At 45.7% G+C, this 16,461-nt stretch overlaps 1 protein-coding gene across 2 annotated transcripts in view; it reads left to right on the top strand.

Annotated features, from left to right (window-relative positions):
* The window catches only part of EDC4 (enhancer of mRNA decapping 4), a 53,437-nt gene that overhangs the window by 10,380 nt on the left and 26,596 nt on the right, over window positions 1–16,461 (top strand). For both annotated transcript variants that reach the window (XM_038368740.2, XM_043495162.1), the window contains 4 exons: window positions 440–587; window positions 6,377–6,481; window positions 15,528–15,637; window positions 16,283–16,366. In XM_038368740.2, coding sequence (XP_038224668.1) covers window positions 440–587; window positions 6,377–6,481; window positions 15,528–15,637; window positions 16,283–16,366 — 447 coding nt within the window. The remainder of the gene's footprint in view (window positions 1–439; window positions 588–6,376; window positions 6,482–15,527; window positions 15,638–16,282; window positions 16,367–16,461) is intronic.

The following is a 16,461-nucleotide window of genomic DNA, read 5'->3' as shown; positions in this document are numbered from 1 at the left end:
GGATCACTCTGTGTGATTGGGATGGCCTTCATGCATCTCTTTCCATTGTTTTTTCAAGCAATACCACAGTGCTGGCTGAAATAATAAAGCCAGAGCCAACTCCAGCCCTACAAAACTGAAAACGCTTAGAATTTCTCTAACGTGCAACTGTGACCCTAATCTGTTTCTCTGCTGTGTCCATCTATCCATTCTTGTATGCAGACAATAAGTGAAATTTACAAGGATCTAAGTGTCACTTGTAAATGTCACTTTCTTGCCAGTGGAGGTAAGCCGACCTACCTCCCCGACCAAGGTTCTTGTAACTGGTTTCTGTGGCTAGTAATTCAGAACTAAAAATCACTAATTGTTTTAGACATCACACAAGGATCCACCCTGAGAGGATTATATCTGAACTCTAGTAACAGCCAGAACTGTGTGTCTTCCTTAACGTGGTGATTAGAGAGGAGATCTTGGTGAACATAAAACGACCTGAGGGCACCCCGCTGAACAGCTTCCGGAGAATCATATGGTGCCCCTTCATCCCAGACGAGAACGAGGAGAGTGGTGAAGAGGGCAGTCAAACGTTGGCATTGCTGCACGAGGACAGGGTAAGGAGGCCTATGGGTCTTACTTGAAACGTTATCCCCTATTATAATCCCAAGAGAGACTGTAATCCTCCTCTGGGTCCCTGTATTGAAATGTGGGTATGGTCACATGATGGGAATGTAATGGTTACGGACTATGCTGAATAGCAGAACCCTCCCATGTTAATGAACCGTGTGTTCAGGAGAGGCCGGAGGCTAGAATAGCAATGAGGGTGCTGCAGGCATGTGATAAGATATATTGGTAACGCTTATGCCTCTTCCTGATTTCTAGCCAGTGTTGTTAAACTTTCACTATTGTGAACACAAAACAGAATTCAGACTCTGGTGCCTTTGTAAAATAAATGGGGCCTTCTGCTGGATTCTGCCTTTCCTGTCACTTTGATTACAGTAAGCAGATCTCTTGCTGACACAGCCTGCATAGCGCATATGGCACTGTTCATAATAAAAATGTTGGAAAACTGCAATTATATTGAGCACCTAAAGTGTGCTCTGAGGTGTGCAGGCATGGAAATCCATGGCCTCTTCCCCCAGGAGCAGAGTCAAAGGGGACAGAAGTGACATTAGTGTAAGGGTCCTTGTGTTCCAGGTTTGTTGTTGAACCTAAGTGAGTATGACATGGTAGACAAACCAGACGACTCCTGTTTAGGATCATGCTGGTTTCTAAATTAACTGTGGCCTCTGAGGGTATTGCTGTGGACAGTTCTGTGAAAACCTTCACTCAGCATGCGGTGACAATCAAAAAGCAAATGCGTTTAAGCTTTGTCAAAAAAAGGCTAGAGAAGAGTACAGAAAATATTATGCCACTCTGCAGAGCAGGGGTAAAGCCTCTTCTTAAATAGGAAATGTTCAATTCTCAACACTTCTTTTCAAAAAGGAAATATCAGAAACAGAGAAGGAAACTCGGATGAGATGCATGAAATATTTCCACATGAGGGAGACTGAATACCAAACCATTTAGTTTAGAAAGCTGAATAAGTGAGCCAAAGACCATGTTCAGAGAGCCTTAAAACTGCAAAGCAAAGCATTCAAAAGTCAGGAAATGCCCAGACTAACTTTCCTCTGTGAATATGGGTTAGAAGGGTACATTAAATTACATGATTGCATTTCTCTGCCTGCTGAGTGCCCAGATCAGACAGTGAATGAGATATGGCTGTGCAGTGAATGAGGCTGGAGCCCACCATGCCCCCTGTGCACAGCAGACCACAGTGTGTGGTGAATAAGGAAGGATGATCTTGTGGATGAGGCCCTGCACTGAGTCTCTGAAGATGTGGCTTCAGTTCACACCTCTTAGATCTGTGCCAGATGCTTAATCTCTCTGGACAAGAGTTTCAGAAGTACCCAGTCGTTTGGGGTGCCTAAATTCTTAAGTGCTTTAAGGGACTCTGAAAGGACTTGATTTTAAGAAAGTCCTGCGCACCAGCCATTTGAAAAACCAGGTCTTTTTAAAGTGTGTCAAGTTAGACGCCCAAAACTTGAGGCTCCCACAATTGCAGCAGGTCACTTCTGAAAATCTTGGCCTCTAGGCCTCAGTTTCCCATCTGTAAATAGGCATAACACTTTCCTGCCTCACAGAAGCATTGAGAATAAATTCACTATGTGCTTGTTGAGAGACTCTCAAGCACTGCAGTGACGAGGTTCATCAGACTCTCATTCAGGGAGGTGCTTGAATGGTGCTCAGTGTGAAGCGTAAAAATAAACATGGACTCCTTGTGAGGAGCACTGCCTATTTTGCGCGCTGAACCAGGTGGGGCCTGGTTGGAACAATACGTGATCTGTCTTGTCGTGCATGTACATAAGGGGGCAGAAGTAAGTTTGCACGAGCAACCTCAGTTCGGACATTTCTTGCCTATTGGTTGTTCACTTTGCAGCCTTTGTGTTTTTCTAATGGAGTTTTTAAAATGGAACTTGATTGAGGGGTTTTTTTAAAAGGAAAAGCAAATGCTCAAACACATCTGCTTTACAGCATTAGAATGCTGTGTGCTGCACAGTCTTTGCCAATGACATGGAAGGAGACAGGACTCCCTTGGAGCCTTTCCTTCTTCCATGCGAACGCTCATCTGCTACAGGGAACATAAGAATGGCCATATTAGGTCAGACTAGAGATCCATCTAGCCCAGTGTCCTGTCTTCCAACAGTGGCTGATGCCCGATGCTTCAGAGGGAGTGAACAGAACAGGGCAATTATTGAGTGATCCGTCACCTGTCATCCAATCCCAGCATCTGGCAGCCAGAGGTTTAGGAAGATCCAGAGCGTGGGGTTGTGTCCCTGAACATCCTGGTTAATAGCCATTGATGGACCTATCCTACATGAACTTAATCTGTTTTTTTTAACCCAGTTATACTTTTGGCTTTCGCAATGAGTTCCACAGGTTCCTTCCTGCTGCCTGCTAATTTCATTGGGTGACCCCTAGTTCTTGTGTTATGTGAAGGAATAAATAACACTTCCCTATTCACTTTCTCCAAACACAGGTATATAGAATCAAGACTGATCATATCCCCTCCTAGTCATCTCTTTTCCAAGATGAACAATCCCAGGTTTTTAATCTCTCCTCATATGGAAGCTGTTCCCTACCACTAATCATTTTTGTTACTCATTTCTGTTCCTTTTCCAATCTATTCTCTTTTCTGAGATGGGGCAACCAGAACTGCATGCAGCGTTCAGGGTGGGGTGGCATGTACCATGGATTTATATAGAGGCATTGATATTTTCTGTCTTATCTATCCCTTTCATAATGGTTCCTAACATTCTGTTCACTTTTTTGACTGCCGCTGCACATTGAGTGCAGTTTTCAGATAACTATTCACAATGACTCCAAGATCTCTTTCTTGAGTGGTAACAGATAATTTAGACACCATCATTTTTTATGTATAGTTGGGATTATGTTTGCATTTATCAACACTGAATTTCATCTGCCATTTTGTTGCCCAGTTTTGTGAGCTCCCTTTGTAACTCTTCACAGTCAGCTTTGGACTTAGCTATCTTGAGTAATTTTGTATCGTCTGTAAACTTTGCCACCTCACTGTTTACCCCTTTTTCCAGATAAGTTAAGAATATGTTGAACAGTACTAGTCCCAATACAGATCCCTGCGGGACCCCACTATTTACCTCTCTCCATTGCGAAAACTGACCATTTTTTCTCCCCTTTTTCTGTCTTTTCACCAGTTACTATCCCTGGGAGGACCTTCCCTCTTATCCCATGACAGCTTACTTTGCTTAAGAGCCTTTGGGTGAGGGACCTTATCAAAGGCTTTCTGAAAGTCAAGTATACTATATCCACTGGATCACCCTTGTCTACATGTTTGTTTGAAGGAGGCTTAGACTGAACCATCTGGTACGGGGGGTTCAAACTTCATAGTGGATCACAATTTAAGAAAGTCAGTTTTGTGTGACTCCCTCTAGTCCATCACAGGGTCATCCATCCACTTTTCCCTCCCACTGGGGATGGAACTACAGCAACTGTGGCAACTACAGCAATTGCTTACATGGGAAACAAATATCAGGAAATATAGTGTATTTTAGTGCCATTTAGTTAATGGAAACAGGGAGAGCTAGAACCATGTGACCAGAAAGCTCTCCATGGGCCACAGTTTGGGAACAGTTTAAGCAGGTATTACTGTCAAAACTGGTGAACAGAGCACATGAGAGGAGTGGTTCAGTAGACGATTGTTACAAGGTTTGGATGAAATACAAGTTTACTGTGCAAAGTGCCACTGTCCCAGATCTGTCCTGGGCATTTCTCATGCTCCCATCACCATGGTACCTAGATGCCAATGGGAAATGTTGAAATGGAGATGCTTGCTTAGTAACTCCAGTGGGACTCTAAGAATAATGTTCATCAGTGTTGTGTCATCTTTTCTAGATTGGTACTGAATGCCATGTGTAACATGGTTATGCACTGCTCCACGAGAGCCTGCTGTCAGCTGAAGCTTCGTATTCTCACTTTCAAGAGAGGCGAATGGAATGTTGTGTCAAAAATAAGATTCTGGGTCTGAGGGATACTCACCAAAGCAGACATTAAAGGCTTGTCTGTACGAACACTTAGCTCCTAGCAAGCTGGGGGTGTGAATCTACCCTGCATTAGTCTGGTGCAGACTTGCTGTCCGTGTGTACCCTGCTGATACATATTAACAGTTTGTTACTGCGCTTTGATATAGGTCTCTTTGAAACAGGACTAGATGGAAGCACATTAACCAACTGTTCGTGTATGTCAGCAGGGTCCACATGGACCATTAGTCTGTGGCAGACTGGTGCATGTTACATTCGCACCCCTGCTTACTGCAAACTAAATGTTCATGTAGAGAAGCCCTCAGAGTGGATTCCTTGGATAGGAGTCTCATCTCCAGTCTGCTGCTAGATAGGGTCTTATGGACCATGCTCAGCACTGATCTAATAGATGGAGTAACCCACACATCAGTGAAGTGCGCAGATGGCACGGAATGGGAAGAAGCTGTGAACAAGAAGTATGACGGAGAACTAATCTAGGGCTAGAGAGACTAGAAACACAGACAGAAATTAATGTGAGACACAAGCAGGTGGGGGAATGCAGCTAATACATCAAGGGAAAAATAAACACTCTTCCTCTCTAGAGGAATTCCTCTGGAAAGCAACAACACCAAATGGCCCTTAGGATGGCAGAGGGCAGCAAGCAAAGCACGGCTCTGCAGTGCGGTAGGGCAACGAAAAAGCGAATGAGGCTTTGGGCTGTATGTGCAGAGGCATCGTGACACTGTCCTTTTAAAACAGCTAAATCCATAGAGCTTGGCAGTGAAGGGAATATAATAGTTGAGGGATGGGAAAGCCAAGAAGGAGAATGAGTGACCCATAGAGTATAATAAAAACAGCGGGATTAAGTTACTGGGAAAATAAAGGCTTCGTATCTGGAGAAATATTTCACTAGCAGAGAGTTGTCAGGCTACAAAGGAAAGGGGTGGGAATCCACCACTTGGGACACTACTAGTGCTGCCTAACTGTAAAATGTAAAGTAGGGAATAATCCTGGTGGGCCGGATGGGGTGGACTAGGCCAGTCTTTCTGATTCCTGTGCTTTGGTGTCTGCTTTTCCCACGTAGTATGGTGGTTAAGTCCCCGTTGCTAAAAGAACCCTTCTTAAGCACTCAAGTCGGTTACGCTGAAAAACCTGATTGATTTCCAAAGTCGTACTAGTTTAGCTGATATCCAGGTTCTTCAGTCACAGCAGCAATGAGAAATCAGAAAAGGAACTGAATGTCTGGCTACTGGGGCTTCACTGCATCCAAATCTTCCCCCATGCACAGTGCTGAGGGGGAGCAATCTGCCCATGCACGCAGGGCAGTCAGAAACCTGGGCTGCTTGAGTCTGATGTTGTCTTGCCCACCACAGATGTCAGGGCAGAGGGCACCATCTACCCTATATAAGGGGCACCTGTGCTGAGGATTGTCCCCTTACCCTGCACCCTCTTTAGAGTCCCTGCACTAGGCTGATAGGTTCTTCTGACTGATGCTCTGCAGGCGCTGAGCACCACGCAGGGATATGGGACCAAACTTGGGTTCCCCTACATGACAAGGCTTTTGTTGCCCCTGAGCCTCTGAGGCTGCTGCAGGAGGCTGGATGCACCATTGCCGTGCCCAAAAGCTGTTCTGTGTTTGCGTAGTTCTGAGTGAATATATTGCATGGGGGCCCAGTGCTGCACTGGCCAGAGGTGGCAGCTGGACGAGAGGGTTCATGGCAGCTGTGACTGTTGGAAGGAGCTGGGGAGGTTTCAGGCACTGGCCTGCAGGCGTGCACCTGTACTCATTTCTCCTCGTTCTCCTCCAGGCAGAGGTTTGGGATCTGGATATTATCCGAGCCAACAACAGTTCCTGGCCGGCGGAGGTGACGAACATCAAAGAGGGCTTCATTGTGGTGAAAGGCCACAGCACGGTAAGAGCACTGCTGCCTGTTGTTATCTAGAGCCCTCTGTCCTCTCTGGAAGTTGGGTTCCCTCTGGTGGATGATCTTCTCAGAAGAGCAGTGTGGGGACAGGTGAGTCACTGACACACCAAAGCCAATCGCTGGGGCACTCTCCATGTCATTTTCAGTCTCTGTGGCATATCTTGAACCATTAGCTCCCTCAACTTACTGAGTTGGACTGTTACCCATCTTAAATAAAGATGATGCAGCCCTGGGCTGCTGTCAGTGACTTAATGTTGAATGAACGTCTCTGCCACTGCCGAGCTGCTGAGTCATCTGTCTGGCATTACTGAACATTGCAACATAAACACCTACGTTCATATCGCTTGATGAAATCAAAGGCAAGCAGGGCTGTGATCAAGTCCTTAGCTCCTTATGCCCTTGGATCCTCATATGCATTGCCTGTGGGGCTGGTAAAAGCAGGAATTCCAGGAGAAAGACGCCTGCCATGCCTTTCATAATGGAGAGGCTGGGCTGTCACTTCTACAGTCTGTCTGTCAGGACAAGCTCGTTTGCATCTTGAGGCTGCGAGTCACTTAGCAATATGGTGGGGACACAATCGTTCCTTGAAACACAACAGTGTTTAATGGTTCAGCGATTTTCAGGAGAATCCGATTTTCCTGCAGTTTCTTCTTACGGGCTTAATGGGCATTTCTGCAAACGTCAGAGAGAGAGACCAGTGAGCCTGCATCTCAAAGCAACCCTAATTTTTGTTACAGCCAAAAGCCACCTCTGGAGAAATGTTGTGTTGGCCCATAAATGCTTTGGCTGCTGCAGACAACCAAAGGACAAATTATTTACCCAATGGCTCTTGTGGAGCATGGTACTTAGTCCTTTTGTGTGGATCTCTGTGATTACCTTACAAGTGTGCGACTTACCAGGTAGATCCTCAAAGGTCAGCTGCTCTGGGGGTGTAAAAAGGCATTCAGGCTCTTTGGCTTTTGCCTTCTCAACAGCAGCATCTCTTCTGATGCTCTCACACTTACCTTTCACCTTCTCAGACAGAGTGGGGGAACTATGACAACAGGAAGGATAAGAATCTACATGTAGGAAAAGTTATGAACTCAGTATGGAGAGTGAAACCATTAGAATCTAGAAAGGAGTAACAATGAATAGTTTGGTTTCACTCTCCATACTGAGTGAAAGGTGAAAAGTAAATAAAACAGCATCGCTGGGGAAAGTAAATGAGCATTGTACAATTTCTTCGAGGGATGGTACACGTGTATTCCACACGTGGGTACACATGCGCATCATGTGCCTGAGATCTTTAGAAAGCCGTGTCCATTGGTCTGCACATGCACAGTTGTTCTCCTTGTGCTCTGAACCGAGGGCATAAGGGGTGTTGCAGACCGGGACCTCTCCAGTTCCTTCTGACTGTCGCATGGCCTGAGTCAAGAATCTTCTGTGTCCACAACTGCTTACTTTGACTGCTTCAGTCTGTGAATATTGTAAATAGTTTCAGTATTCTTTTAGTCTTAAGTATGAGTGTAGGTCGGTAGCTGTTTTTCCCCCCACTTCAGGGAAATGCTGCCCAGGAGACTAGGATTAGGCCCAGAGTACCAGGGTTTAAGAATTGCGTGTCCTGCCCCTGCTCCTTTTCAATGAGCAAGGAACACCAACACTGCCTTTACTGACTAGACTAGGCTCACATCTCAGCTAAGTGCAGTATGTGCTGCTCGTTCCCTCCCGGAACTCATGAGGGTCGAGAGCGAAGACTTACTAAACATCTGGAGAAGGCCATGAGACCCCACTCAGATCCCAGCTTGGGAGACACCCCCCACTCTACATCAGCCTCAATTAGCAGGCAGTGCCCTTCAAAGCACAAGCTCGGGAGTTGAGGACAAGACTTCCAAGCCTAAGGAGAAGGCTTCTCATGAGAGTAAGGAGCACTCTCACAAGCATAGAGACAAGTTCTCGCTTCCAGAGCTGACCTGAAGAAAAGAGATCCCTCCTCAACTCCTCAGAGTCAGGGGAGTCCTCTCACACGGGTCCTAAAGATTTAGTCCTGAGTAAATCTCCTCAGCAGGAGAAAGTTGCACAAAGGAGCACACATTCGTCGTTTCTGAGTCCAGTGTGCAAACTAAAGATAGACATCCACCTTCAACATCTAGATCAGACTATGTGCCAATATCATCATGTCCCCAGAGGGATCCGACTTCCACTGTTACCAGAGAAGCACTGGATCCGATGGCTCCACCAATTGACTCACCCTGTACCCTGGGGCAGTCTGAGACCTACGTTTCCCCAGAGGAAATTTTTGCTCTCCTCTGTCCTCACTCCCATTTCCTCTTTATTCAGACACACAGTTACTCCCATGGAAGAAGCTACTCTGAGGGCATAGAGCCGCTCTCCTTTCCCACCCGCGAGCTCGAGTACCCAGCCATTGGTATTGTCAGCTTCGCTGGTAGATTAGGATTCAGCTTTTTCATCTGATGAGTCAGAGGTTCCAGAAGAGGCCCCTAGCCTGCCACTCAGAAACGGGGCTGGACAGAAGCCCTAGGAGATGAGGGTTCTGTTCACTGATCAGATGACTTTGCAAGAGACAGGTGGTACCCAGTGCTATGGGATCCTCCTCAGCTGGCTGATCCTTTATGCTGGTGTTACTGGTTCCCGTAGGATCTCTACTCTAGGCAGCTGGGATCACTACATGAGCCTTACTTGCCATTTCTTGGCCAGCACCAACTGGCCCCATCAGAGTTTACGGAAGACAAAGTTGAACCGGATCCGACTAGTTCAACTGTTCTGGAAGCAACTCCATCAACTTCCCCAGATGAGGCAGTTACCCAATCTCCATCTGACACCTACAGGCAATATCAGGAGCTCCTTCAAAGAGCGGTGTCTGAGCTCCAAATGCAGCTCGAAGAAGTTGAGGAGCCCCTATGTAGATTGGTTTCAGAGTAGCAGCCGTGTTAGTCTGTATTCGCAAAAAGAAAAGGAGTACTTGTGGCACCTTAGAGACTAACAAATTTATTAGAGCATAAGCTTTCGTGAGCTACAGCTCACTTCATCGGATGCATTTGGTGGGAAAAAACAAAAAAAACAAAAAAAACACACTTTTTTTTTTCCACCAAATGCATCCGATGAAGTGAGCTGTAGCTCACGAAAGCTTATGCTCTAACAAATTTATTAGTCTCTAAGGTGCCACAAGTACTCCTTTTCTTCTTCCTATGTAGATTGCTGGACATCTTGCAATCCACGGGTCCCAGTCGAGCAGCCCTCCCAGTTAATGAGGCCATCGTGGATCCAGCTAAAACAGTGTGGCACACTTCTGCTTCCTGTGCTCCTACCCCAAAGAGGGCTGAGAAGCTCTACTTTGTTCCATCTAAGCGGAGACAGAGTTTCTATTCTCAAATTCTCTGGTGGCACAGGGAGTCACCGAAAGATCCAGGCTGCAACACCCCTTTCAAGGTTCCTTCCCCACTCTGAACTCTAGGGTACAGATGTGGGGACCTGCATAAAAGACCCCCTAAGCTTATTCTTACCAGCTTAGGTTAAAAACTTCCCCAAGGTACGAACTTTGCCTTGTCCTCGAACCCTGTGCTGCCACCACCAAGCGTGTTAAAGAACAGGGAAAGAGCCAATTTGGAGACGTCTTCCCCCAAAATATCCCCCCTAAGCCCTACACCCCCTTTCCTGGGGAAGGCTTGATAAAAATCCTCACCAATTTGTACAGGTGAACACAGACCCAAACCCTTGGATCTTAAGAACAATGAAAAATCAATCAGGTTCTTAAAAGAAGAATTTTAATTAAAGAAAAGGTAAGAGAACCACCTCTGTAAAATCAGGATGATAAATACCTTACAGGGTAATCACATTCAAAACATAGAGGATCCTTCTAGGCAAAACCTTAAGTTACAAAAAGACACAAAAACAGGAATATACATTCCATTCAGCACAACTTATTTTACCAGCCATTTAACAAAAGGAAATCAAATGCATTTCTAGCTAGATTACTTACTAAATTAACAGAGTTTCTGAGACTGCATTCCAGATCCGTTCCTGGCAAAAGCATCACACAGACAGACAGACACCCTTTGTGTGTCCCCCCTCCAGCTTTGAAAGTATCTTGTCCCCTCATTGGTCATTTTGGTCAGGTGCCAGCGAGTTTATCTTAGCTTCTTAGCCCTTTACAGGTGAAAGGGTTTTGCCTCTGGCCAGGAGGGATTATATAGCACTGTATACAGAAAGGTGGTTACCCTTCCCTTTATTTTTATGAGAACCCCAAAACTGCACCCTTGGACAAGGTGCCTGCCATACAGCTCAACCTCCTAGGGAGAACGGTCTTCTCTGCCTTTCTCCAATTTAGAATTTCAAATGATCAGGCCCTTCTAGCTAAATATGACTTCATTAATTATGCAACATTGTTGGATTTTAAGGAAACACTCCCTCAGGAAGATAGAATTCAGTTCCAGTCCTTGCGTGATGAAGGAAAATTAGTGGTCAAAACACTCTACAGGCTGCAGTAGATGCTGTGGACACAGCATTCAGAGAGATGGTTACAGCCATTGTGCCGAGGAAAGATTCCTGGTTACAATGCTCAGGTTTCCCTAGAAAGGTGCAGAGTACCATTCGAGATCTGCCCTTTGATACAGTTAACCTGTTCAGTGATAAGATGGATGATTCCTTCCACACTCTGAAGTACTTGAAGAAATGTTTTGTTCTCTAGATATCTGTACACCTGCTCTGAAGAGGCAGCATCACAGCGCAAGACACCTCAACAATTTTACTACTAATGCTCCCAGGAATCATCAATCAAACAATAGAGGTTCAAAGATCCAGGTACACTGCTCCTGCAACATCTACTGCCACAGCTCACTCTAACTCACAGCCAAGGGATTTATTTTGATGGGACTGTTGAGACCCACATCCCTTTATTGATGCCACATTATCCTGTCCCTCAGTTTTTTGGAGGCTTCCTTATCCAATTTGCCCACATTGGACAGCTTTAACAACAGACAAATGTGTGCTAGAAATTATTCACTACCAGGCACCTGATTGAGTTTGTCAACCTCTTCCTGGTCCATTTTCAGGGACCAATCTCACAAGGAAATTCTGTGTCAAGAAGTGGACACCCTTCACCACCAGGGAGCCACAGAGGAGTTCCATCTCAACTTGAAGGGAAAAGATTTTACTCCCCATACTTCTTAGTCCCCAAAAAGAATGGGGGATGGAGACCAATTCTTGACTCATAGACTCTAAGGTCAGAAGGGACCATCATGATAATCAAGTCTGAACTGCACATTGCAGGCCACAGAACTTCATCCATCCACTGCTGAATCAGACTCCTAACCTCTATGCCAACTAACTATAATTATCTAAAATTCTACATGGCATCAATAATCCCCTCTCTGGAAGATGGCACCTGGTTTGCTGCTCTTGACATGGAAGATGCATAATTTCACATAGACGTTCACTCATCCCTCAGAAGGGTCCTCAAGTTCTTCCTTTGTCAAGACCATTATCAAGTCAGAGCTCTTCCATTCCGGCTAGCTACGACACCCAGAGTCTTTATAAAGGTCTTTTCAGTGGTGGCAGCTTGGATGAGGAGAAACTAGTTTACCATCTTCCCATTCCTCAGCAGCTGGTTTCTGACAGGCAGATTGTACAAGGAAATCCAGTTTATCAACCGATTCCTGCTCCAGCTACTAACTTCCATAGGAATTTGTGTCAACAATGAAAAGTCCACTTTGACCCCACAAGGTCCGTAAACTTCATAAGAGCAACCTTGGACTTGACTACAATGCCTATCTACCTATAAAGAGATTCCATGGCATGGGGCGATCTCGTATAAGAGGTCACTCACTGACTCCAGTCAGAACTTGCCCTTTCCTTCTTCAGCCGCATGGCCTCATGCGCATACAAGATGCCATTTGCCAGGCTCCATCTCCGTTGGCTGCAAACCTGGCTTCAGTCCATCTACTCACCAGAAAAAGTCATCAACAATGTCAAAGGAACAATTCTGGCCTCTCTCATCTGGCAAATAATGCCGGAGAAAGTTTGAGTAGGGGCTCCTTCTCCACACCAACACCCGAAGTGACTATCATTACCAATGCCTCCCTCTTAGGTTGTGGAGCTCATATTGGATGATCATACTGCACATGGCATGTGGACCTCTCAGGAGTCCAGGATCCATATCAGTTTACTGGAACTCAGAGTGGTCCATCGGGCCAGCAATACTTCCTTCCAACTCTTCCGATCTCTGCACATTGTCGAACAATATGGTGACTGTTTTCTATATAAACAAGCAAGGGGGGGATAAGATCCCTCCTTCTGTGTATAGACAGTTAACCTCTGGAATTGAGGTATCAGATATCTTGTAGTCCTTTCTGAAGCATGCTTACGAGGGCTGCAGAACTCCCTAACAGACAGCTTCAGCAGACATTTTTCTACAGACCAGGAATGGGAGAGTCAGAATTCAGTCCTGAACAAGGTCTTCACCTCTTGGAAAATGCCATCTTAGGCCTCACAGATGAACAAAAAACTTCCCCAGGGCAGCGCTAGGCAGCGGCTCAAAGGGAGACTCTTCTGCTACAATGGAGGGATCACTCCAGGTCTGCTTTTCCTCCCATTCCATTCATACCACAGGTCCTGTGGAAAATCCATTACAACAGGGCTCAAGTCGTCCTTATTGCACCCAACTGGCAGAGACTGTTCTGATTCACAGACCTATTGAGACTTTCAGCCTGTCCACCCATCAACATTCGACCACTTCTGGGCCTGCTAATGCAACACAACGGCACCTTTCTGGGCTGCCATTCTGGGACCATTGCAACTCAAGACCTGGTATTTGGATGGACATCAAGATACAGAGTGTTCATTTTCCAGGGCAGTTCAATCCATCCTCAACCAAAGCTGGAAGGGTACTACGAGGAGATGCTATTCAGCCAAGTGGAAGCAATTCTCCTCTTGGACACACCACCAGTTATCTCCAGAGTCCACTGGGATCCCTGCTTTTCTAGAATATCTACTTACCCTTAAAACAGTTGTTCTCAACTTACAGGCCGCTTGAGGCCTAGTCAACACACAACTGTGGGCCATGTGACATCCTCAGGGCCATGCAGGTAGTGCATATATTGTGTGGATGTGGTCCACATAACACACAGAGAGCTGCATATGCAGCCCATAATGGTAAATAGGTTGAGAACCACTGTCTTAAGACTTTGGGTCTCTGTTAGTTCTCTGCAGATTCATTTAGGAGCAATCTGTGCTTTTCATCCCCCTATCGACAGTCACACTAACTTCACTCATCCCACAAAGACTAGATTCCTGAAGCGACTTCTTAGATCCTTCTCACCATTGGTGAAGCCCAACACCTCAATGGGACGACAACCTCATTCTTTCATCTCTCATCAAACGTCCCTTCAGTCACATGTGCTGTGTCCTACTTCTTGCTGAAAGTTGCCTTCCTAGTTGCCATCACATCAGGCAGAAGTGTCAATTAGCTGGGAGCAGGCCTACCATACACCACCTTCCATAAAGAGGAGGTCTCTCTTTGCACTCTTCCCCCTCTCCCCCCAATTCACCCTAAGGCGATTTCAGAGTTTCACAGGAGTCAAACCATCCACTTATTGATATTTTTTCTGAAACCGTATGCTTCTGATGAGGAGAGGACACTTCATTCTCTGAACATCTGAAGAGCACTGGTCTTTTATCTGAAAAGAACAAAAGCTCTTAGACACCTAGTCTTTTTGTTACCATAACAGAGGGATCTGGGGTTCAAACTGTATCTGCGCAGACTTTCTAAGTGGATCTCTGGCTACATTATCCTTTGCTACCAACTAGCTCACGTTCTCTGTCCCCCAGAGGGGGTGAGGATCCATGCCACCTGAGCACAAGCAACCTCTGTTGCAGCTCTGCAAGTCATACCTCTACTAAAGATATGTAGGGTAGCTACCTGGAGCTGCTTACACACCTTCACAGGCCATTATGCTGTGGTCCAGTCTTCTACTACAGATACAGCTGTGGGGACAGCAGTGTTACAATCAGCCATCACTTCTGTTTCCTTGCACCTACCTCCTGTATGACTACCCTTGCTAATTTTCCACATGTGGAATACACATAGGGAACATCATTCCAAGAAGAAATGGAGGTTGAGTTAATTGTAACTGGAGGTTCTTCAGGCTGTATGGTCACTGTCTGTATTCCACTACCTGCCTTCTGTCCCTCTGCTGCAGATCATAACTGGATTTGTGGTGGGAGAAAGAACTGGAGAGGCATTGGTCCGCACTGTTCTTTATATCCTTGGTTCAGAGCATGAGGAGAACTGCACATATGCAGACCAACGGACACTGCTTACTAAAAATCTCTGGACTTAGGCACATGGTGCACATGTGTATCCATGTGTGGAATACATATAGGGACCACACATCTCAACAAACCTCCAGTTACAGGTAAGTGATGCATTTTCAGTGTCAGTAACACAGGGAAGTTTTTGTAATGATTGTTTGAACATTTCCTGGGTGTGTTCTCATTATATGGAAGCTGCTTATCATGTTTTCATTGGGAGTTTCCATCAGGCTAAGTGGTGAGTACACTCTTTGGTGTAAAGGCTTAGGTTGGATCAGAATTACAGGCTTGGGTTGAGACAATTTTAATATTTTGGCTCTTTAGTTTCAAAAACTTATATATTTCTATCCACTTAACTCTTGGCACAAGCAGGAAACGCAAAGTTGATGCTGTTGTGTATAAGTTAATGATCTTAAGTAGAGATCCAAAAGATTTGGAAATAAAATTAAATGTGCTTTTAATATGTATTTCTTAAGAAAGGAGTGACATCAGATGGGGGCCTCAGTTGCCTACCAGCACAACCCACCATATTTAACTCGCTGTCTGGAAAAGGGGATTATTACCTGGGGTGGAAACATGTTGATTCTTTGTGGGGGGGATAAACCCCTGGTTACTTTCACTCTCAGGCTTATCTTTAGCACGCTGACCCATCACACTTTCTCTATATTTAAATTCTGTTTTCCTGCGGAGATATGGAATGGCTGATTTGGCTTTCCTATTCCCTTTTTAGTGCCTGAGCGAGGGAGCGCTCTCTCCAGATGGGACGGTTTTGGCCACAGCAAGTCACGATGGCTATGTCAAATTCTGGCAGATCTACATAGAGGGGCAAGATGAGCCAAGGTAACTTAAGAAGCAGAAAAGAAGGGTTGGGTCATGGAACAGAGGACAACTGGAGCTTCCCCTGACTGAGACAGAGAAGTTCAGCTCTTGGGGATTCCTTGTCTGATTCCTTCTCAGACCATGAGGAGGACCTGTAGGACTAATGTCTATACAACACTCTAGCATTGCAGAGCATTTAGAATTGCTGAGTATTGTAGGATGTGCTCAGCACTTCTAAAAATGGGGGAGGGCAGGGAATCAGTTTAATGCTGGTGAAAGGTTCTCTTGCTCTCCCTTGAGACAGAAGTCCTGTCCATAGAACAGGAACGGCACAGGCAGTGACAGAACAAATATCCTTCTACTGACCTGCTGCCACAGAAATCCGAGTGGTGGCGTTCAGTCTCCGTTATCCATTCTGGTTCTAGATGCTCCATGCAGACGCCCATCATTGTGGTATTTTTTGTGGCAAAGTCCGTTGTCCACTGCCAACTGGACTAGTTTCACACAGGCCAGCAAACTGCCATCGGGTGATAACTCTTGATCACTGCTGACTTGGGCTCAGTTCAAACCGGTGACTGAGTAATGAAGGCTGTGAATTGTTCAGAGCCCTTCTATTTCTGGTAGTTTTGGTGTACATGTCCCCTCTTCTCTCTGGTTCTCTCCTAGGTGTCTGCATGAATGGAAGCCCCATGATGGCAGGCCGCTCTCCTGCCTGCTCTTCTGTGATAATCATAAAAAACAAGACCCAGAGTAAGTCTTGGTCCTGGACTTTGAGCCACAGGGTATAGCAAACCCTCAGCTCCATGCGTTAAGACAGGATCCTTGTAATTGCATTGCATTTACAC

Source organism: Dermochelys coriacea, chromosome 12 (assembly GCF_009764565.3).
Source record: "Dermochelys coriacea isolate rDerCor1 chromosome 12, rDerCor1.pri.v4, whole genome shotgun sequence".
Classification (NCBI taxonomy): Eukaryota; Metazoa; Chordata; order Testudines; family Dermochelyidae; genus Dermochelys; species Dermochelys coriacea.
Note: the sequence above shows the minus strand (reverse complement) of the source record. Positions and strands in the feature narration are given on the sequence as shown.